Source organism: Carcharhinus amblyrhynchos, chromosome 3 (assembly GCF_965287045.1).
Source record: "Carcharhinus amblyrhynchos chromosome 3, sCarAmb.v2.hapA, whole genome shotgun sequence".
NCBI classification, from domain to species: domain Eukaryota; kingdom Metazoa; phylum Chordata; class Chondrichthyes; order Carcharhiniformes; family Carcharhinidae; genus Carcharhinus; species Carcharhinus amblyrhynchos.
In genome coordinates, this window is record NC_137326.1 from 123,652,763 (window position 1) to 123,676,377 (window position 23,615).

General features: G+C 43.8%; 1 protein-coding gene across 1 annotated transcript in view; it reads right to left on the minus strand.

Annotated features, from left to right (window-relative positions):
* Nucleotides 1–3,785: 3,785 nt before the first annotated feature.
* The window catches only part of LOC145341104 (sodium/hydrogen exchanger 9-like), a 384,640-nt gene continuing 364,810 nt past the window's right edge, over nucleotides 3,786–23,615 (minus strand). Inside the window, exons 15-16 of the mRNA XM_080185958.1 lie at nucleotides 13,713–13,818; nucleotides 3,786–6,266 (exon numbers count right to left, since the gene is read on the minus strand). Coding sequence (XP_080042084.1) covers nucleotides 6,102–6,266; nucleotides 13,713–13,818 — 271 coding nt within the window. The 3' untranslated portion in view covers nucleotides 3,786–6,101. The remainder of the gene's footprint in view (nucleotides 6,267–13,712; nucleotides 13,819–23,615) is intronic.

Consider the following 23,615-nt stretch of genomic DNA (forward strand, 5'->3'; position numbering starts at 1 on the left):
AGTGTCCAACCCAGCTCCCCCTCAAACAGACAGCCAGGCTGACACCAGCAAAACCCCAGGCTTACCTTGAAGTCCAGCTCTGTTGCAGCATGGTTCCCTTCAGGACTGCTGTAGTGTCAACTGTGGCCATCATCCCTGGTGGCGCTGCTGGGACCAGACAGTTCTAGTCATTTGATTGGCTGACAATGCTGATAGATGAATCTACCTCCCCAGCAACAATCCAATGGTCATTAAATAGCTGTGGGGTGAGTTGACAAAGCCAACCTAACATTTATGCTCAGGACCCTGGTCCCACCGTAAAATTCACCCCTATATAATTTTGTTAGGTTGGGTTTTCTCCAGGTCACCCAAGCAGTTGCAATAAGTGCCCTAACTGGCAACACTGGTGATAAGGGGCCCCTTACCATACAAATGAGTCTTTTTTTCATTCATTCAAGGGATGTGGGCTTTATTGGCTAGGCCAGCATTCATTGTCCATCCCGAAATACACCTGAGAAGATGACAATGAGTTGTCTTCTTGAGCTTCTGCAGACTATGGAGTGTAGGTACACCCACAGTGCTGTTAACGAGGGAGTTCCTGGACTTTGACCCAGTGACAGTGAAATAATGGTGATATATTTCCCAGTTGGATGGTGAATGGCTTGGAGGGGAACTTCCAGGTGGTGGTGTTGCCATGTAACTGCTGCCCTTGTCCTTCTAGATGGAAATGGTTGTGGGCTTCGAAGATGCTATCGGAGGAGCTTTAGTGAGTTAATGCAGTGCACCTTATAGATGGTACACACTGTCACTATTCAGTAATGGTCCAACTAGCAAGAGTTTTCCCTCTGATTACCATTGACTTCAATTTTACTCTGTGAATTATTTAAATTAGTGAATTATTTAAATTGGTGAATTAAACCCAGGGTGAAGATTAATCTTCTCTGGGAAATGTAAAGGATTGCTGAGAGGAATTGGATTAGAAGAGATCTGAGAAGTAGTCCTGAGGATATACACACTCAGAATACAGGGAAAAGATTCACAACAGCTATAATAGGATTTCACTGAGTAGAAATGTATATCAAAGTAGATTAATAATACTTTTAACCATCTCTCTTGCAGCCGACTGAGCGGCACAGTGGCACAGTAGTTAGCACTACTGCTTCACAGCGTTAGAGACCTGGGTTCGATTCCTGGCTTGGGTGACTGGCTGTGTGGAGTTTGTATGTTCTCCCCGTGTCTGCGTGGGTTTCCTCTGAGTGCTCCAGTTTCCTCCCGCAATCTGAAAGACGTGCAGGTTAGATTGATCGGCTATGCTAAATTGCCCCTTAGTATCAGGGGGTTGTCAGGGTAAATAAATGGGATTATGGAGATAGGACCTGGGTGGGATTGTGATCTGTACTGACTTGATGGGCCAAATGGCCTCTATCTGCATTTTCGGGACTTGTTATATAACAAAAGTCTCCCATTGTTATTCTGGAATCTCTGCATTTACAGCTTTCCTTCATGGTAGCTTTAAAGTAAGTAGACACCATAATAACAAAGATTGATTGGAAAAAATGTTAACTCACCCACTAAAGAGACAATTCCTACCCAAGTGTAATCAGGGATGGTGTAGCTTTTGCCAATGCTCCAGCTGCTGATAATAAGCAATATATTTAGAGCTCATAGTAAAAGTCAGATCCATTAAGTTGAAATTGTTTTCATTTTATTTCAATTCTTCTTAAGGTGCGCTATATTACTGTATGTGAAGGCATGTTGCATGACAGAAAAGTTCATTTAAGTCAACTATGAGGAGAGGGAGAAAAGATTCAAAGTGGGTAGACATTTACCTTCAGTCCTTGCTCTTTTGTTTAATCCCAGCCATTTTCTTCGGTGGATGTACAATGTTGGTTTTAGATGAGGGGTGTTTTGTTTATGTGAGTGTGTATTTTTGGCAGTCAGCCAGGAACAGAGACCACATTTGGTTTGATTCTAGACCTAATCACAAAAAGTCACAGAAAAATCAACACTGTGGGGGCCATTTTACCATTTTGATTCGAAGTGCTGAATCTGGCCATAATTCAGATCCGACTTGGAAATCTGTTCTCAGGCGCCTCCATACCTACTTTGCCTGAAAAGAAATTGAGAGTCTGAGTTGTGCTGTGGACTGGGCTTATCGCACCCGAAATGTTGCAGCTCTGGTCGGAGCTTTGAACTGCGCATGTGCAGTGAAAAAAAAGTTGGAAAAACACTCCCTGTCATATTGCTCGCAGGCCACAAAAAGCAGATAAAGGGGCCCAGGAGTGATGGTCCTCACAGATATCACCCCAACCCCACAACATAACTGTCCTCCTTATCCACCCACTCCCCACGCTACCCAGACCGATCGTGACCCCTTGCCCCATTCCCCCCCTGCCACCGATCACCCGCAGAATGGCAGTGGACACCTCCCCCCCTGTCCCTGCGCCCCCCTGCAACCCCCCACCAGAGATCCATCTGGCCCTTCCTCCCTTCTCCTCCAGCACACCCCACCCCCGCCCCGCCACAACCAGAGATCTGTCTGGCCTCGTCCTCCTCCCTCCACCCACCAGAGTGATTTGGCCCTCCCCTCCCCCCCCCCACCACCAGAGAACAATCTGGCCTCCCTCCTTCTCTCTCCCCCACCAGAGAATGATCAAGGCCTCCCACCTCCTCCCCCCCCACCAACCAGAGAACTATCTGACCTCCCCCTCACCCCCCACCAGAGAATGATTGGGGTCTTCCTCCCCCACCAGAGATGCATCTGACCCACCTCTTCCTCCCTCCCCCCATCAGGGAATGATCAGGCCTCCCTCCTCCCCTCCCCCACCCCCACCAGAGATACATCTGACCCTACTCCTCCCCCCTACCAGAGGTACATCTGACCCGTCTCCTTCTCCCTCCCCTCCACCAGAGAATAATTTGGCTTACCTCCCTCTCCCGTCCACACCACTGATCTGAGACAGAGAGCCATTGGAAGCTCTCAGCTTACCTCTTCAGAATTTGGAGCGCTCGAAACAGACCTTTCGCTGAGCATGTATGTTTTGCACGGAGTCTGGAAGGACCAATGTGATGGTAAAGGGGGAAGTGCCGGTAAGATTGGGTGTCCAGCTCATAAAGTCAATTTAAATGCCCGTTTCGGGCATGATTCGGATCACAGCCATTTTCGGGCCTTGATAAAGTGGAATCTGTGCGGATGCAGATCAGGCTAATTGATCAGTAATTAATAAGATCAGTCTTATGCCAACTTTACCAAGTTTTTGCCCCCGAAAATGGGCACAATGCAATGATAAAATGGTCTAAAACAAGAGGCCATAGGTTTGAGGTGAGAAATACAGAGGGGCAATTTTTTCACTTATCAAGGGTGGTGAGTGTCTGGAACAAGCTGCCAGAGGCAGTGGTAGAGGCAGGTACAAATTTTTGTCTTTTAACAAGCATTTAGACAGTTATATGGGTAAGATGGGTATAGAGGGATATAGGCCAAATGCAGGCAATTGGGACTAGCTTAGTGGTAAAGACTTGATAGCATGGACAAGTTGCGCTGGAGAGCCTGTTTCCATGCTGTAAACCTCTATGCCTCCATGAGGAGTCCTTTTTTTCAGTTATAGGATGTGGACATCACTGACTAGGTTAGTATTTATTGTCCATCCCTTACTGCCCTTGAGAAGCTGATGGTGAGTTGCATTCTTGTGAAGTCTTCCATGATTTAGCAAGATACCTTGCAAACTAGCTCAGAACTAGTAAAATCAATTTGCTTGATATTTGAAGGATTTGAGTAGTTTTCAATACGGATGACAAAGCAAAACTGACAACTGTATACTTTTTATTTGTGTATCACACACATTGTACAAATACCATTTTATATGGCTTCTCCATAGATGTAAGAGAAATGGTGCCTCAATCTGCTCCTAAATATTGATTTCTTGGACATCACCGTGTATGTAGGAGAGATGACATTCTTGTTCATGAGCTGCACAGCCCTTGTAAAGTTATTCACTTAATTGTATCCATTATAATCTTAGCAGAAAGGTTTGATTCAATTAATATTGCTCAGGCTGATAAGGCTTTTATCTGCCAAGAACAGAAATACATCAAAAAAGCTGAATTTCTGTAAGTCATAGTGAATCTGCTAATGTACAGTATAACAATCTGGAAACTTTCAAACTCTGGAGGAACAGAGTTTCATATTCAAATAAAACTTATTCAAAGAAAATCAAGATGATTATGAGGGCTTAGCATAGCCTGCTGATTAAAATATATACAGCATTAGGTTGGCTAAAAGTTAATGTACGTCAAAAATAATTTGAGCATCTATTATGAGCTATTTCACAGCAATAATTCCATTGGACATTGACAGTAAATTTTTTATACAGTTTAACTCAGATGTAGAAGTATGTTCTTTCCACTTTTTTCCCTGGAGGTATATCTTAATTGTGATGAGTAGATCATAATGCAACATTCCGTTTACATTCTGATTAAGTAGAATATATGAAATGTCTTGTATAACCTATTCCACTTTTTGTTAGATCTGTATTTTAACTCAATTCATCTGCTTTAATTCTTTAAGCCTTGTTGTCCTTTCTTAACAAAAGTCAACCAATCTCAGTGCTGAAATGTTCAACTGACCTCGGTTCAAATAACATTTTGGACTCCCTTTGTTAAAATCCTATGGTCAATACATCAAATTTCTACTACTATCTTTAAGCCTTATTGTTAAAATCTTCTTTCTCTCCCTGTTGGGCATTGGAGGCAATGGGTTAAATGTCCCTTTAATAATCCCCCCAATCTCCCTTGTCAACTTCCCCCTTCTCCTGAAAGCACTTATGGATGGCTGTTTTATGAGCATCAGCAGTCCTCCAGTACCTCATCTTCATGTGTGAGCCGTGATAGAGTCATGGAGTCAGACAGTGCAGAAAAGGCCCTTTGGCCGATCGGATCTGCACCAACAATAATTAGCATTAAAGCCATGCTAATCTCACTTTCCAGCACTTGTTCCATATCCTTGAATGTTATGATGTTTCAAGTGCTCATCCAAATACTTTCTGAAGGTTGTAAGATAGCAGGAGTTAGTGACAAGCTACTTGGCCAAGGAAGTGTCAAGGCAGAGCCTCCCAATCCTCTCCTTATCTGCACCTCACAAACGCATAGTTTCCAACGGAGGCTAACTGGGTAGCAATTCAAAACTTGAACTTTAGATGAATTTATTCTTCTTCCTAGCCCAGGGGCACTGAAACTAACTGTTGCATCACAACTCCTGTCCAGGATCATTTTTGGAATCATGTGGTAGGTATTGCTTAATACGGCAGCAGGATGTAAAGTACAAAGTTCTGGAGGACTTCAAATAGTATGCTTATTTACTGAGAAACTGGGGTGGCTGAGTTCCGTGTGGGTGAACTGTCAGGGCCAATATTGTCAGGTGACTGAGCAGAGAATATAAAGAACATGATTGAAATTTAAGCCAAGGCACCATCAGAACAGTGGAATGTAACGTAATGTTGAAAAAAGGAGGTATTAGATGGAATTTGAAACCCTTGACCATTCTTACGCTAGTCAGAGTTATAGAAAATACACAAGATACTATTACATTGACAAAAGTGCAATGATACTTCTTCAGCAGTAACAGTGCAGTATTGCAAAGTCCGCGTCAGAATCATTTCTGCATGAGTACACCGAGGCCCTAGCAAGGGTTATTTTAGCTCAGAGGCAGAATACAGCAATGTTTAATCAGACATCCAAGAGCTTTACAGAGGAAAAAACCATTCAGCCAACGCTGTTATTTTAATCCAGTCGCAAAGGCAAGTGCAGGATTCTCGAAGCTCTGGATGAAATTAAAATTGCTTTTTAGTAAAAGAAATACCATCAGATAACCTTTCTGTCTCGTGCATCTTACCGTTAAGGATTCACAAATTCACTGTGTAAGCATTGGTCCAGTTGCTTTGGCTGTGTAAGTACAGAGCCTGGCGCTAGCTAGGCAGGAAAAGGGGTAGTTGAATTGGTGCAAGCATGTGGGAGCTATTTCATCTCCCCTTCCATTTTGTTCCCATATGTCAAAAAGAGCTTTGTTCAGTTCAGCATGCAGGGCCCCTCGGAGTCTATTTTCAGGCAGGGTGCATTGCCAGCTGATCTTATCCTTCGTGGAAGTTATCCTTGGCTGCTGGTTGCTCTTGTTGAGGAATATTCTTTCCTTGTTCATCCCCAGAGCTGGAAGGGGAGTCTACAACTTCTGCATGGTACGATGACAACTCATCATTGCTGATAATGTAATCTGTGTCATCTTCCTTCTGATGGTCCTGAGTGTAAAAGCAACAGGAGCTAATTTAATTTTTTTTTTTGAGACTGACAAAACACCATTATGGTTCAGACAGCAATGATACTATTGAAGTCAGTGCCCAGTTAATTCTCACTCAACATATGTTTTCAATATTTAGAACAAAGAAGTAATGTCCAATATTTTTACATGGCAGAATTAACTTAAAGCTTTCAGGCATCGTTCATCTAAAATAGTAAGCTAGTTGAAAAAAAAGGCCCTGATTGCACAGACTGAAATTATGACCCTACGAATGAAGGGCAGAAGTAGGCCATTCAGCCCCTCCAGCCCATTTCGCCAGTCAGTAAGATCAGGTCTGATCTGACTGTAATTTCAACCCCATATTTCTGCCTAGCACCCCAATAATTTTTCACCCCCTTGTTATTCCAGAATCCATCTAGTGCAGTCTTAAAAAGGACTCTGCTTCCATTATCTTTTGAGGAAGAGAGTTCCAGAGTCTTATGACCCCCTGAGAGAAAAGAAATCCTCCTCATCTCTGTTTTAAATGAGCGACCCCATTATTTCTGAACTGTGACCCTCTCCCTTTGCTCTAGGATTAAATACCCGCGGGTTTCCAATTGGGCAACATTTTGTGTACTGTGCGCAATTGCTGATCAAATGGTAAATCAAAATACAGAGGCTGGAATTTTCCGGTTGTTCATGATGGTGGGTTTCTCCAGTCCCGCTGCAGTGAGCGGAGATTTGGCTGAGCACCAAATTCTCCATCCTTAATGGCAGCGGCGGTGGGAGGGAATGGCTGGAAAATTCTACCCATAATCTTGATCTGATTGACAGGTTGAAGCAATTTCACAACCAGGCAGGAGATTTCACTTCCACTTTTCCAACAACAATGTTTATAGACATTGCAGTTAAGAACAAAAGCAAGTGCTTGATGTGAAACTAGAGGCTGGTGTGAGTGCAGGGCTCGAGCACGGAACAAACCTTAGAGGAAGTTGGGCCCAGTGGGCTCATGAAAGGGAGGAACAGGACAGAGGCATCTGATTGGATTGTCTCGAACTAGTGACAAAGGAGTCCATGAGCTCCTTCACTGATTGTTGGTGATAAGGGTGGAGGAGACAAGTTGGAGGCATCTAAGAAGACGGTGTGTTGTTAAGAATCCATGAACTTTGCGTTCCCAGATGACCCTGGAATATCGAGCAGTTTTGGCAGACAAGAACAGAATTTGATACTACTTCATGTGGTCCAAACAAGTCTGGTGGTGAAAGGCTATCCCAGATCCATTCTGGGTCTTAAACTGAAGGGAGCGGAGATGAAGCTTGTGCCAGCGTGAATGAGAGTAATAGTTTTAATTGGAACCATGGCATTAAAGATGATGTGCTGAATACGGCTGCATACTTGCTGTGTATTGAGGAAGTCGAACCCTTGTGGCTATTTCTGAAATTAGATGTAGCACTTGCACCATGGGGAGACCCGTTATCCTGGCAAAGTCATATGCAGAAAAGATTTATTAGGATGCTACCAGGACTTAGGAGAGGCTGGATAGACTGGGACTTTTTTTTCTACAGCGTAGAAGGCTGAGGGGTGATCTTATAGAGGTCTACAAAATAATGAACTGCATAGATCAACTAGATAGTCAATATCTTTTCCCAAAGCTAGGGGAGTCTAAAATTAGAGGACATAGGTTTAAGGCGAGAGGGAAAAGTGTCCAGAGGGGCAATTTTTTCACACAAAGGGTGGTAAGTGTGTGGAACAAGCTGCCAGAGGTAGAGGTGGGTAGAATTTTGTTTTTTAAAAAGCATTTAGACAGTTACATGGGTAAGATGGGTATAGAGAGATATGGACAAAATGCGGGCAATTGGGACTAGCTTTGGGGTTTAAAAAAAAGGGCGACATGGACAAGTTGGGCCGAAGGGCCTGTTTCCATGCTGCAAACCTCTATGACTCAATGCTCCGTCTGTTTCTCTCTGAGAGAAGGCAAGGTATCCATCACTCTTTGTATACAAGGCACAACTTACCTCCCTTATAGGAGGGAGAGCAGGGATGGTGAATTGCAAGATATTGGAGATGTTCCCTTCTCCAACTTGCAAATGGGCTGAAATGAATATGCTCATGGTCGCAATCACCTTCACAGGAACTGGCAATGCTGCCTTGGCCCTGCCCTGCGGCTGTCGATGTGTCCGAAGCAAGTGCCTCCACAGAGGTCACATGCACCATTCCCAGCTTTAGCTGAGGACGGGGGTAGAATTTCTCCCTGGAGACTCTGGGTGGATTAGGATTCCTGCGAGTGTTGTTCTCCCCCTCCAGCACCTCCCTAATCTAGCATTGTGTCCTCCTCTGTGTTGCCTCTGCTAATTCTCTCCGTCATTCTGCAGGCCAAGGGGGATTAGAAACTACAGCAACCATGACTGGGAGCAAGAGGTCTGAGCTGAGTCCTTTCATTGAGTAACATTCCCCATGGACTTGACTGTAATTAACATACAATAACTACAAATAGCTGTACAAATGATGAAACAATTCCAATAACTCTGCAACAGCCAGCAGGAGTCAATTAGTAACTAACCTCAAGCTAGTTGATCATCCCTGAAATAGCACTGGTGAAGGTTTCCTTCCTGCAGCTGAAGGCATGAGCAGCTATGTGAGAGCATTAACTGGTGTGTTGAGGTTGAAAATAGCAGTGCTACGTTAAATCAGTGTTATAGTCTGACCAAAATCACTGCTTCTTCTATATATTTTGGTACATATTCCCAGCACCCTCATGGTGTCTGCTGTGGCAGTCTGCTTGTGTGCATCGCGATGCCATTTTGAACCCGAAACAGGACCTTTTATGCTGAAAATATGGGTGTGCTATTTCCACATTTTGAGGCCAAGGCATCCTGCCTTGATTGAGATACCCGTTTTAAACGGCTGCGCTCAGGAGATTTTCCATCAAATTGTCACGTGCAATATTTAAGCAAGAATGGCCATTCTCACTCACCCTGCGCCTACACATATGGGCTGGAATTTTCTGACCTTGCTCTCGGGCTGGGATTATCCAGTCCTGCTGCTATGAATGGAGATTTGGCTGAGTGCCAGATTCTCTGTGCTCGCTGGAAGCGGTAGCGAGGCGTGCAAGATGGAACAATTCCAGTCTTGAGCTCCTAAACAATGTGAACATCAATAAGCCTGGGATTTCAGGCCAATGGAACCTACAGAAGTCATATACGATACACTGCATCTGATCCTTGTGGATAAAGCTATTTTGAAGTTCAATTAAATCTAATGGCGGAGAGTTATCAATGCTGTCAGGGCTTGCTATCAAAGCTGTGTAAAACAGTGTTTGCCGCGATGACAGCTCTCTTAGAAATTCTTCCCAGAAACTTGCCAATTAGTGATCCCTTTGCATATTTGTTGCTCTGTGAATTCCTTCAAGCTAAGAAAAATCTGCCCTCTCTCTTTGCAGTTGCTTCTCAAACAGTTTCAGCTTTGCTTCAAAAGCTGTCACATGATCAGATATAAATGATCTGCAGCTCTTGCATTCTCCCCTGATGTTTGAGATCTATTTCAGAGAGGTGAATTGTCAAATCCATCAGAACAGACAGGTTTGCAACAAAGACAAGATCCATCAATCTTGAAACTTGGTCATATCTATTCACTGCTGCAATGATTTCAGCACCCAAGTTAAAATCTTGCTTCAACGTCCTGCCCCAGTTAAACCAGCAAAAGTCTGTGGGGAATGAGTACCTTCTCCTTGTTTCTTCAATAAAACCCCTAATTACTGTTGAAGGTCAACACGAGTTTGAGAGTAACACCAGACATAACACTGAACACAGCTGATTGCTGTGTGGTTACTATCTATATAAAATCTGGGTGGCACAGAGGTTAGCACTGCTATCTCACAGTGCCAGACACCCAGGTTCGGTTCTGGCCTTGAGTGACCGTCCGTGTGAAGTCTGCACGTTCTCCCAGTGTCTGCGTGGGTTCCCTTTGGGTGCTCCGGTTTCCTCCTACAGTCTAAAGATGTGCGGGTTAGGCGGATTGGCTATGCTAAATTGCCACTTAAGGCGGAATTATGCCGGCACACCAACCCGAGGCTGGTATGATCCTGCCTGAGGCTGAACGGAGAATTTTGTTTTGCGAGCCTCGCCTGCCACTGGAATCGGGGGCGGGCATGCAGGTAAAATTCTGGCCTTAGCGTCCCAAGATGTATAGGTTAGAGGAATTATTGGGGTAAATATGTGGGGTTATGAGGATAGGATGGGGGAAAGATTCTGTGTAAGATGCTATGTTGGAATGGCCGAATGCCCTCGTTCTGCATTTCAGGATTTCATGATTCTTGCTATAAAATGCAAAGCCAGGTGATCCCATCAGAGTTGCCTGCCACTTACGAAGCATGTATCTTAAAGATGCCACTGCACCAATCAGTTGCTGTTTCTGTAAGCTAACTTTCCCCCCCTCTTGTCTACAGTTATTTAGTTTTAGTCCATTAGTTTTAAAGGCAATATCAGTTCCTCTTCTACTGCAACAAAGAAGGGTCATGACCCGAAATTTTGCGCAATGGGATTAGGGGAAGGGTTACAATGGGGAGACCTGGTGGGTCAGGTACCCCTAAAAACAACGGAGTTTTCACTCCAATAGGGTGTGGTGTTTTTTTAAACAGATTCCCAATCCAGAAACCAGGCTTGGAGGAGGAAGGCTGCAGGAAAGGCCTCAGCCCAAAAGCAACGAGATATAGTGATGGTTGGGGATAGAGATGCACGGCAGAGGGGTCGGGGGTGGGTAACCTTTGGTTTCCAATTCTGGCTGGACATATTTAAGGAGACACAGGCTGAAGTGATGTCACAGCGGCGCAGTGCAATGGGTCAAGGTTTAGGAGTTGCCTCATCTACTCTTACTGCAGTTGATGCAAAATAATGGCGGGGGGGCGGTGGGGTGGAGGGAGGAGAGGGGAGGCTCGGGTGAGGAAAAAGATACTAGAAACATCAAGACCTCAGTCTCAATTGAGCTCTGTCATAGACGTATTCAGCTGTAAAGCTCTGGGGACCTGGGTTTTAATGCAAATGGTTCCACTGCCGATGGTGAAATTGAAATTCGGTAAATGTCTGAAATTAAAAGTCTATAACAATGACAATGATACCATTGTTGATTGTTGTAAAACCCATCTGGTTCACTGATGTCCTTTAGCGAAGGAAATCTGCCATCCTTACCCGATCTGGCCTACATGTGACTCCAGATCCACAGCAATGTGGTTGACTCTCAAATATCCTTTGGAATGGTGGGCAAATAGGGATGGGCAATAAATGCTGGGCCTTGCTAGTGAATGACCACATCCCGTAAAATGAATAAATAAATAGTTTTACTTTCTATCTCAAGTTCGGGCATTTCACTTGTCAAGTCATGCCACCACAGCCCGCTCCCAGCTGCAGGGTTCACTGGGAACTCTGGTCTGCTCATCACCCAGTTGCCTCCTCTCTGCCATGCAGGGATAAAGAGACTACATTTACCAGCCAGTGCCCTGGATCAACGGAGGGCAGTGATGGGATGATGATCTGAATGGACGGAACTGGCCCAACACATTCAATGGTGTCAATTAAATTGTTTTAAAACCTCTAAGAAGGTCCTCTCTGGTCACCGGGAGATTGACGCTGATTCCAGGAGACTCCTGTCCATTCTGGGATGGTTGGCAACCCTCTTGAATAGAATGTGGTTGATAGGATCAGGAGTGATATGAAGGGGGTTTGATATGAGGGGTATTTGATGATGGCAGGAAGGGGTCAGCGATGGGAGAGCGTTGGGGAAAGATCATGCAGGTATGGGACATTTGCAGAATATCTTGTAGGGCTGGGGGGGTGATCACGGGGTACATGGACAGATCGGATGCTGAGATGTGAGGATGTGTCAGGGTTGTTGATGATTCTTGAGTTGGGGGGGTGGTCCAATCATAAATGTGATGATGATGGTGAGGGTTGGATTATTAGATCGTAGGGTAGGGTAGGAGCGAGCAGGGTTCAAATCATGGAAAGGGAAGCAGATACATAGAATCATAGAATCCCAACAATGTGGAAGGAGACCCATTGAGTCTGCACCGACTCTCTGACAGAATATCCTACCTGTCTCCTACCCCATCCCCGTAACCCCACACATTTACCATGACTAATCCATCTAAACCTACACATCTTGAGAAGGGGAAGTTTATCATGGCCAATCCACCTAACCTGCCCTTCTTTGGACTGTGGGAGGAAACTGGAGCACCCGAAGGAAACCATGCAGACGTGGGCAGAACATGCAAACTCCACACAGACATTCACCCAAGGCTGGAATCGAACCCAAGTCTCTGGCGCTGTGAGGCAGCAGTGCTAACCACTGTGCCACTGTGCTGTGCTAACTAATTTAGAATCCCACCAGCAGTAGCTAGAAAGGTACATATTTTATGTAGAAGTCCTCGCCTCCCTTTAGCTGCTGTGTTTTCCACAGCTCAGGGAACATAGCTGGAAGCAATATAAAGCCTGAGGCTTGTAACCCCTTCAGAATATAAAATGACCTGTCTTCTGGGAACAGTAGGTTGTCAATCCCTTTGCCAACTCTGTTAAAACTGCCAGTGGGTACATTTGCAGTGGTTTGGAATGGATACCGAAATTTAAATATTTTACATCTCATCTGACCTAAGCCCACCTATTTCTGCTGTTGTGTCTGTAGATTCCTCCCAAGATTTTATCTCTGTGCTTTGATCTAACAGTCACAATGATTCTTCAAAATTATCTCACTGTGTCATATAATACACTGCTGTCTTTATCATAGCATCAATAGATTTGCAGATTGGATGTGATGGAAAGGCAAGAGAATTGTAGCAGCCAAAACATTCACTGCCTTGATCCCCACATAATAATTCAGATATCATTGCATCGTTTACAGGCCATTGTTTTGCTCTTCCGATTCAACTCTTTCTAGTCAAAGACCTGGGGACTGTTACATTGCATGTTCACATCACAGGGAATCCATGGATTTGTGTCAGTTTAGCTTTTATGTTTGACATAACTCTCCTTCCAGGTTCAAATGGAATGCAGAACGTTTTTAGGGACCAATTTCTCTTTTCACAGACAATTCCGTGATCCAGCCGCAAACTTACTCGCTGCACATTTGACCAAAAGCTCCTGCAGGCAACTTAATTCTTACAGAGCATTACTCAGGGTTTAACACATGTGCGGTCAAAGCCTCAGGACCAGCTTAGTTGTTTTACACTCTCTCGGAACGCTAGGCACAGACTGACGGTGAGAAAGCTGAGTCAGATCGAGCCGTATGTAAACGCAATGGGGGAATCGCAGCAAAATGATAGAAAATGACTTGTGCCTTGGCAACCGTCACTACCATTGCCAGAAATGATTATAGCAGCAGCAGATAGAGAGATGTCTTGCACATCTTTACATTTTAAACTTCAATAATAAAATCGATAATTCTGACCACCAAATCCAGGAGGAGGGAATAACATTCTTACCTGATATGCTTGAGGGCTGGTCAGTAGCTTAGCAACAGGACCACACCAAGCTGGCAGTGTTGTTGTGAGTGGTGGACCAGAATGTGTCAAAGCCGGCTTCAAGTATCTTGTGGTTTAGTTAAGGAAATGTTGAGCAATTTCTGTTCTCAGACTAAATTATAATAGAGGCACTGATAAATGTCACAAGTCTATATTACACATGTAATAGTATTGGCATACTGTATTTTGTTCTTCATATGACAAATTTCTGAAATTTATTGTGGTGTTAAGAAATGATGACCAGCAGCAGTTACGTGCTTTCTCTGTGGGTTAGAGGAAAAACTTTCATCACTGTGGGAAACATTTGGGGTCAGGTACAAAGGTCTTACACATCAGCTGGAGAGCCAGCAAGACACACATCACCTCCTTTTGGAAAAGCCTAGGGAAATAAATTGAAGTGGATTATAATCATTACCTGCTTTTTGGGACTCTTCCAGATCAGACATGACTGCTCTCATTTAAGGTTAACACATACCTTACGGACACTTAAATGCCACTGATGAACTGATCTTACTCTTCCCAAAGGAAAAGAAACACCAGAAAATATTATCATCTTCCATATAACCTCCCTAACACATTTTAGATAGATTATAACCCAGACATAATAAGGCTCTGGGCTTCTCTCTTCAGCAACGTATCTCTTCACTGTAGAGTGCACAGAGATGGGTTTTCAAGTTTGGATACAGTAAACTATATGGGACAATATATTTTCTGAATAACATGAAAATTTATTAAAGTGTGCCACGGTGGCACAGTGGTTAACACTGCCGCCTCATGGCACAAGGGACACAAGTTCAATATCAGCCTCAGCTCTGTGTGGAGTTTTGCACATTCTCCCCATGTCTACATGGGTTCCCTCCAGGTGTTCCGATTTCCTCTCACAGTCCAAAGATGTGCAGGTTAGGTAGATTGGCCATGCTAAATTGTCCCTTAGTGTCAGTGGGACTAGGGTAAATGCATGGGGTTATGGCGATAGGGCCTGAGTGGGATTGTAGTCAGTGCAGGCTCGATGGGCAGAATGACTTCTTTCTGTACTGTAGGATTCTATGATTCCAACCAAACATACAATTCACTTTTGATGGCAATTGCAAAATTGATAGTTCTAGGAACATTAGAGAATTCAAGTCTTATTAATGTTACAGAGTTATATTTAAGAGATCCATCAATATTTCAAGTAGTATTTATTATAAATCCCCAAGTGGAAAGCTACTGGGTTTAGCAAGGTAACTCCATCCCGATTAATGGGAAGACTTTCATTACTACATCACAGAAACTATGCCTTCACTTGAGAGACACTGGAGTGAACTCAGTGGATCTAAAAATCATACTGTGTGGTTCGAATATGTACGCCACAAAAGAACTGAACCAGCATGAAGCATGTTAAGTTAACAAGATCTTTCAAGCAAAAAGGTTACTGAAATGTGCATTATCATGGCAATGCACTCAGTTTCCAGGATTGAGTCGGAAAGTTATTTAGGGTCATCCTTAAAGTTACCTGTTGTCAGACTGTGGTATCTTATAATTTATCAAAGCCTTGTCAGGTGATGCAAAGATCAGTTCCTGTTATTTTTTCAGAACTGCCTTGTGTTAGAGAACCATATTCTATGCTACATGTTGTTGTTGTTTCTAATAACATACAATAATGCCCAGGTATGATTATAAACATTTAAATCTTTTTCCAGTGGATGAATTCTACTTTTAATTTTTAATCTTTACTTCACAGGAGACTTCCTATTTTGATCTTTTAACTCTGTATTTATAGCTAGATTCCTTCACAAAGTGCCTCTCTGTCATGTAACCAGGCAATGTTGGGCTTTCCGCATGATCAAGAAGTCCGGCATCCCTAAGAGCTGCTAGCCAATCAAAGACTGGCAGCTGCGCATTGTTTGGCATCACCACCAAGGGAGTGGCATCAACTGCCAGTAATGCATCCAACCCAGGCCCAGGCCCACGGAGAGACCCAGGCCACAAGTAAGTGATGGCAGGATGGGAGTTGGGAGGGAAGGCACTGGACAGCGAGGGCATGAAGGAGGCACTTACCCCTCTCTATGTCTGGTCCCTTGATAAGGGATGAAGCGGACCACCTGACCCCAACAGCTGGAACCTACAAACAACAAAAACTATCTGCATGGCAAGTCCCCACCCTCCACTGGGTGAATACCAGCAGCAGTGGGATGAAGCCTTTAAATGGGTATAAATTGTTCTGTAAGATCCTCAACTAGCTGTGGGGTGACAAGGCTCTCTATGAGTCTTCCAGTTCTAGACTTAACTGGGGCAGAGACAGAAAGGCATATTAATGTAGATATTTACATACCCTGCATAGTTGTGCAAACTCATGGGTTCTTATAAATTGCATGTACGTGCACATGGGAAGTTACAAAATACTACATTTCAAGCAGTGAAATCTATATAAACCTGGGCTTTATTCTGGGCCTCAACCCTTTTGCTTTTTTGCACAGAATTTGTGTAGAATCATTTCCAAATAATACCACATGGACTGGGAATTAGTTTCTATAGAAGTGAACCATATGTAACATTTATTAAAAGTTCAGCCTGTTGCTTCCTCCTGTGGGTACGATAAACAGAACAATCATGTCTCTAAATGAAACTTTTCTTGATCTGGGAGGGGCTTAATCTAAACAAAATTGATTTGTAAATGCACAAGAAGTCCCAAGTCTAGATAAGTTCTTGTTCAGTGTTACTTAGTAAAGGCAGAGCATTGCACAAATATATGCAAAGGTTATCATTCAGCAAACAGGAGCAATTCTGAAAAAGCTATTTTCTTCTGATTGCTTCACTCTCTAAAAATTGAATGTGCCTGCCCTCCAAGGACTAAATTTTGACTGCATGGTGACAATTCTAAGTTAGTTATCTTCCTTGTCCTGGGGGCTGCAACAATGTTCCTCTATTGAGGCCCTGTCTTATGCTATGGCTTGTGCCTTGCCTCATCTCTTCCAGTTCACCACAGTCTACACCATGTTGTTTCTTGGCCTGTCCACTTTTGCTTCCCGGCTGACGTCCGTCTTAGAGCAATCTTTGATAGCTTCTTACTTCCAAGGTACAAGAGGTGTGGCTTTCAACTGCTGCTCTCCTACTTCTTGCCTGAAATATGGGTGGCCAGAGGTTAAAAATCCAGATGTTCCTCAACCATTACCGCTCAAAACACATCTGGTTCAATTGTCGAGTGGGCCTGTGAATGGATAGAGTGTGTGCATCATACACTCAATGCTGTTGGCTTATTGTGCACGAGCTATTGCTTGTCTTGTTACAGACTGTATGAAATAATTCTCGCCTCTTGAGCTGTCTGTAACTCAGCGGGAAATAGGTGGGCTCAGGTTTGAGTGCACCCACTGCCTGTCTGTAGAAATGACTAGCAGTTCATTTTCATTTTGCCGCATGAGCTACAGTTATGAAACAAATACACCAATGTGGTTTGTCCATTCTGGGAGGATGGAAAACAGTTCATCTTTCAGGCTAACAGGTCGGTAGTCTTTCCTGGAGGGAGAGGGGGGAGGGGAAGGGAGGTCAGCAAACAATTCTAGTGCAGGAGAGGCCAGGGGAGGGGAGAGGAGGAGCATGCATGGGGCTGACAACAGCCTGTTCTTTTCACTGGGCTCAGGAGAAGCACTGGCACAGTTTGTGATGATCCGCCCATTTGCGCCTTGAAATTTGCAATCCTATGTATGTCAGAGGACCATAGTTTGTCTCATTTAATGAGGTGACAACTGATTGAGGAAGCCATCTGGGCCCTTTCCCTAAAGGCACCGGGGCAAAAATGGCAGCCTGAGAAATCAGAAAAATTGGAGGTTTTCACTTAATACCTTTGGCTTTGTACTTAAGCCTTTGGTTTGGTGAACAGGCTCAGTTTGCAACACTCTATAGGGAGACCACTGATGCAAAAGGACGGGTGCTCCTGACTGTTAAGGTGTGACAATAAAACATGGACTCAGCTTTGTCGGGGGAATGGACATTACAGACGCTTGACTATAAAAGAAACTTTGACAGTGCCAACACCTGTAAATCATGGCAAACTGTGCCTTGGAGCAATGATTGGAATTTCAAAGGAAATGGAACTCTTTCCAGGGCACGATTACACTGCAGGCATTGGAGCTAGCAGATTCTCACTTGTCAGGGAAAACAGGGCTTTCTTCTTATTGGCAGAGTTTCTTCAGCAGCTAAGCAATGCTAGTGAAAAGCATATAAGAAAAAAAATCATGCCAATTTAAAGAAATGTTACACACAAAGCTTAAGACGACCAGTGAGATCAGAAGGAAAATGTTGTTTTGCAAAATTTGCAGTTATAGTGTAGTTGAGAAGCTGAAATAGTGAGAGGACTGTCTGCCAAAGTACATTTCCAATTTGATGACTTTTTGAGTCAAAGGGAAACTAAAACCATTACACATTGATCAAAAATGTGTATTATAATGAGCTTATTAGTTGTAATTCAGGCAAAAGACAGAGAGATCGAGGTGAGGTAAAGCTTGCATGTTCTGCTTTGATTTATTCGCTGTGTTTCAGTTGAAGTTGAAATGCAACCAAACAAAAGGTCACAAGAATGCCTTGCAAATAAAGATTATAAAAATCCATCCTTTGCCATTGTGACTGAGATGATTGCCGGCTGTTTGGATGCATTGCTGCTGAAAGGCATTTCCTGCTGGCCAGGAGGTCATGATGGCCACACGGCGCGAGGGGCCCGGATTCGATTCCCAGCTTTGGTCGCTGTCTGTACGGAATCTACACATTCTCCATATCTCTGCGTGGGTTTCCTCCAGGTGCTCAGGCTTCCTTTCACAGTTCAAAAGATGTGCTGGTTTGGTGCACTGGCCGTACTAAATTCTCCCTCAATGTACCTGAATAGGCACCAGAATGTGGCAACTGGGGGATTTTCACAGCAACTTCATCGCTGTGTTAATGTATGCCTACTTGTGACACTAATAAGTAAATTTCGATGCTGGAATTTTACCGCCACGCTTGCTCTGGAATTGGGGTGGGCGCAGCTCACAGAATGAAATCTTAGGTGGGATTTTAGGAGTCTCGCCCAAGCATAAAAGTCAGTTTAGGGCGAATTTAGTGCCCCCAGCGGGAAGCTATGTGGTCAGTTAGTTTGGGCTGGAAAATCTACTGAGTCACAAACCTATCGCCAATCATGATTCCCTTATTCATATTGTCACCACTGATTGTGTGAGATTGTGGAATTAACCCCACTGAGGGGTGTGGTGTACTGGATGTGATAAAAGGAGAGAGGAAGTATTAAGGAGATTAGCATCCTTGAAAGTGGATAAACCATCAGGGACGGATGAAATGCACCCCAGATATTAAAAGAAATCAGAGAGGAAATTGCAGTGGGGTTCTGACCATCATTTTCCAATCCTTACTGGATACAGTTGAGTTGCCGGGGGATTGGATGTCTGCTAATGCTGTACCTTTGTTTAAAAAGGGAGCGAGGGATAGACTGAAAAATTGCAGGCTAGTAAATCTGACCTCAGCTGGGTGCAAATTATTGGAATCAATCATGAGCGACAGAATACGCTGTCACTTAGAAAGGTACAGATTAATCAGGACAGTCACCAGGGAAAGTCATGTCTGACTAATTTTTTTGAGGAAGTATCAAGGAGGGCTTTTGGGGATGTCAAATACGGCAAAGGAATACACAATGAATGGGATGATACTAAGAGGTGTGGAAGAAATGAGGGTCTTTGGAGGGGATGTCCACAGTACTCATGTTGTGGCCTAACTAGCGTTTTATAGTGGGTTGGATTCTCCAACCTCATCCGCATCTGGGATTCTCCAATCCCACTTCAGTGAATGGAGATTTGGCTGAGTGCCAAACTCTCCTTTCTCACTAGCAGGCGAGGTGGCATGAATGGCTGGAGAACTCTGATTACTAAGATAGCAGGATAGGTTGATAGTGTGGTTGAGAATGTACACTGAATCCTTTCATTTACTAGCCAAGCTGCAGATTATAAGAGCAGGAGGTTAAGCTGGAACTACAGCCAGAATTCTCCAGCCATTCATAGAACCCTACAGTGCAGAAAGAGGCCCTTCGGCCCATCGAGTCTGTACCAACCACAATCCCACCCAGGCCCTACCTCCATATCCCTACATATTATACCCCTCTAACCTACGCATCCCTGGACACTAAGGGGCAATTTCTTAGCATGGCCAATCAACCTAACCTGCACATTTTTGGACTGTGGGAGGAAACCAGAGTACCCGGAGGAAACCCACGCAGACACGAGGAGAACGTGCAAACTCCACACAGACAGTGATCGAGCCAGGACTTGAACCCAGGACCCTGGAGCTGTGAAGCAGCAATGCTAACCACTGTGCTACCATGTCACCAGTGAGAAAAGACAGTTTGGCACTCAGCCAAATCTCCATTCACTGAAGTGGGATTGGAGAATCCCAGATGTGGGTGAGGTTGGAGAATCTGACCCACTATAAAACACTAGTTAGGCCACAACATGAGTACTGTGCACAGTTCTGGGCACTTCAATACAGAAATTACGCAATTGCATTAGGTACAGAAGAGATTTACGAGGATGTTGCTGGGACTAAAAAATTGCAGCTATGAGGAGAGGTTGGATAGGTTGGAGTTGTTCTCCTCGGAATAGATGAAGCTGAGATAGGGCTGATTTGATTGACATGTATAAAATTGTGAGGGGCCTGGATGCAGTGGATGGGAAGGGCCTACTTACTTTAGAGGAGAGGTCAGTGACAAGTGAGCATAGACTTAAAATGATTGGTGGAAGGTTTAGAGGAGAGATAAAGAAAAACTTGTTTCACCCAGGGAATTGTGGGGTCTTAAACTCACTGCCTGGAAGGGTTGGAGAGACAGAAACTCTCGACTCATTTAAAAAATGTCTGCACCTGCACCCCAAGTTCCTTAACCAGCAGGGCTATGGACCAAATTCTGGAATGTGGGGTTAAACTGGGGGTGGGTTTGTTTTCCATGATGGGCCAAGTCATCTCCTTCTGTGTCATAAACCTTCAATAATTCTACCATGCTATCTTTAATCCAAATTAGGGCTCATCCCATGCAAATCTGATTTCCAATGCGATGGTGTTTACAATTATAAACATTTTGCAGTCTTCTACCTACTTGAGGAATACAGCCAATCAAATAAATTGGTTCCCTTACTTTTTTTAAGGAGAAATTACATTTTTGAATTTCTGTGGGGCTTTAACCAAATCTCCTGGTGTAAGTTTGATGGACAAATCTGAATAAATGTCTGAACATGTCCATTTGTGCCATTTTCTCAGGGGGTTCCATCTGTTTCTCACTGAAGTTGGCACAGGCCTGTTGAAATTAACAAGCTTCCATTCCATATCAAAATGAAGATTGTTGGACCTACCCAGAGGAATATTTCCCATTTTATATTTCACGTTAACATGAAACATTCACAGGTCAGGCACATGTAACTACGGGAGACAAACCTTAAGTTTGAAACTGATGGAGAGTCTTCCAGACTTGAAACATTGTCTCTATTCTCTTTCTCCAGATGTTGTCAGCCCTGCTGAGATTTTCCAGCATTTTCTGTTTTTATTTCTGAAACTTTTAACTAGTTGCTTCTCTCCCCACACATGCTGCCTGACCTGCTGAGTATTGTCTGAATTTTCTGTTCTTATCCTGGTATCTACAAGATGCACTGCAGGAACTCATCAAGGCTCCTTAGGCAGCACCTTCCAAACCCACCTACACTACCCTCCAAAAGGATATAGGCAGTGGATACCTGGGAACACCACCACCTGGAAGTTCCGTCCAAACCACTCACCATCCTGACTTGGAAACATATCACTGCTCCTTCACTGTTGCTGGGTTGAAATCCTGGAATTCCCTCCATAACAGACTTACACCCCATGGGCCGCAAAGATTGAAGAAGGCAGCTCACCACCACCTTCTCAAGGGCATTCAGGGATGGGCAATACATGCTGGCACAGCCTGTGAGTTTGCCAATTTAGTATCAATCACATGATGGGAGGGTGTTATGATATCCATTGGAAACTGGGCTGAGATCACCTAAAGTGACAGTGAGGCCACTTTCGGTCCATTGTGAGGGCCACTTGCAAGGAGTGTAGTAAGACTGGTACCAGAGGCAACAGCCAATTAAAGTATGCTAATGGTGCCAGAGACAAGTTAACATGTGCAGGGAGAGAGGAGAGAACATTATCTGGTTGGAACGAAATAGAAACCAAAAGAGAAAACGCTGGAAAATCTCAGCAGGTCTGCCAGCAACTGTATGGAGAGAAAAGAACTCACTTTTCAGGTCCAGATGTTCCTTTGTCAAAGCATTGATAAAGAGTCATCTGGACTCAAAACATCAGCTCTTTTCTCTCTTTACAGATGCTGCCAGACCTGCTGAGATTTTCCAGCATTTTCTCTTTTGGTTTCAAACTCCAGCATCCACGGTAACTTGTTTTTATCCAGTTGGAGCAAAGTAGAACCTCGTTTCAAAAGAGCCAACAGAGCACAAACTTTTTCTGGAATTGATGCCAGAAATGACACAGGTCTGAAATGATACCATCAAATATCCTTGTCCAGAGAGCGATAAGATAGTGGAACATGTTACCAGAAGCAGTAGTTGAGGCTAACAGCATTTAACGCAAAGGTAGATAACTAAATGAGGGAGACATTGGTGAAAGTTATGCTGATCGGGTTAGAGGAATAGTGGCAAGAAGTGGTTCATGCCAGTGGGGCCATGTGACCTTTTTCTGTACTGTAAGTTCTACATAAACTGAGATGTGCATCTATTCTACAGAACATGAGAGTTCTCAGACTTATCAAACACTCCAGTTCAAACATATCCTTTCGCCATCATTCCTGGAATAAAGTCAATCTCAGGAAATGCCAGGATGTTAAAACTGAAATTTATCTTTCAAAAATTTCACAGAAGTTAAATGTTAACCTGAACCCATTAAAGGACAGACGTGTCAATAATATTTCATCCGCAAATATATTGAAAAAGTGGAGATTTGATGGTGGGGAGTGTAGTGAGCATACTGAAATGAATATGCTCATTTTTCACCATCTAGCATATTTCAGCACATTAATCAATCTTACTTTCATTTAATGTCAACTTTCTATTTCATCACACCCTTAACCTTGTCTTATTTATTTAATAAATGGAAAATGTTCACAAACAGAAAATGTTAGTTTTGAGAGACTGAGAATGCAGCTGAAATGCAAGGCTGATTTAATCATTATTAAATCCAAACAATTAAACCATTTGCAGGTAATTTTCAAGAATCATAATCTGCAGTAACATACCATTACAAAATATAAACTATACAGGAAATAGGAAATTGCTTCATTTGTGCAGTGTCATCAAAGGGGCAATGTGATCTGTTCAGTTTGGTCAGCACATTTCGTAAGAGGACTCTTGAGCCACTGATCTTTGAGCAGTCGAATTGGTCAATGATCTACCAGTTATGTATTCATTGGTTACATTGATCAAAAGGGAAATTCCAAGGGTGACTGTAACATTTGGCTTCCACAGTTCCACAGGAGATATATACAAATGCACAGGTAACGACTCTGGGTGGCACAGTGGTACAATGGTTAGCACTACTACCTCACAGTGCCAGGGACCTGGGTTCAATTCCTGACTTGGGTCAGTGTCTGTGTGGAGTTTGCATGTTCTCCCCATGTCTGTGTGGGTTTCCTCCGGGTGCTCCAGTTTCCTCCCACAACTCAAAGATGTGCGGATTAGGTGGATTGACCGTACTAAATTGCCCCTTAGTGTCAGGGGGCTAGTAGGGTAAATAAGAAGGGTTATGGGGATGGGCCCTGGGTGGGATTGTGGTTGGTGCAAACTTGATGGGCTGAATGGCCTCCTTCTGCACGGTGGGGATGCTATGAGTGAA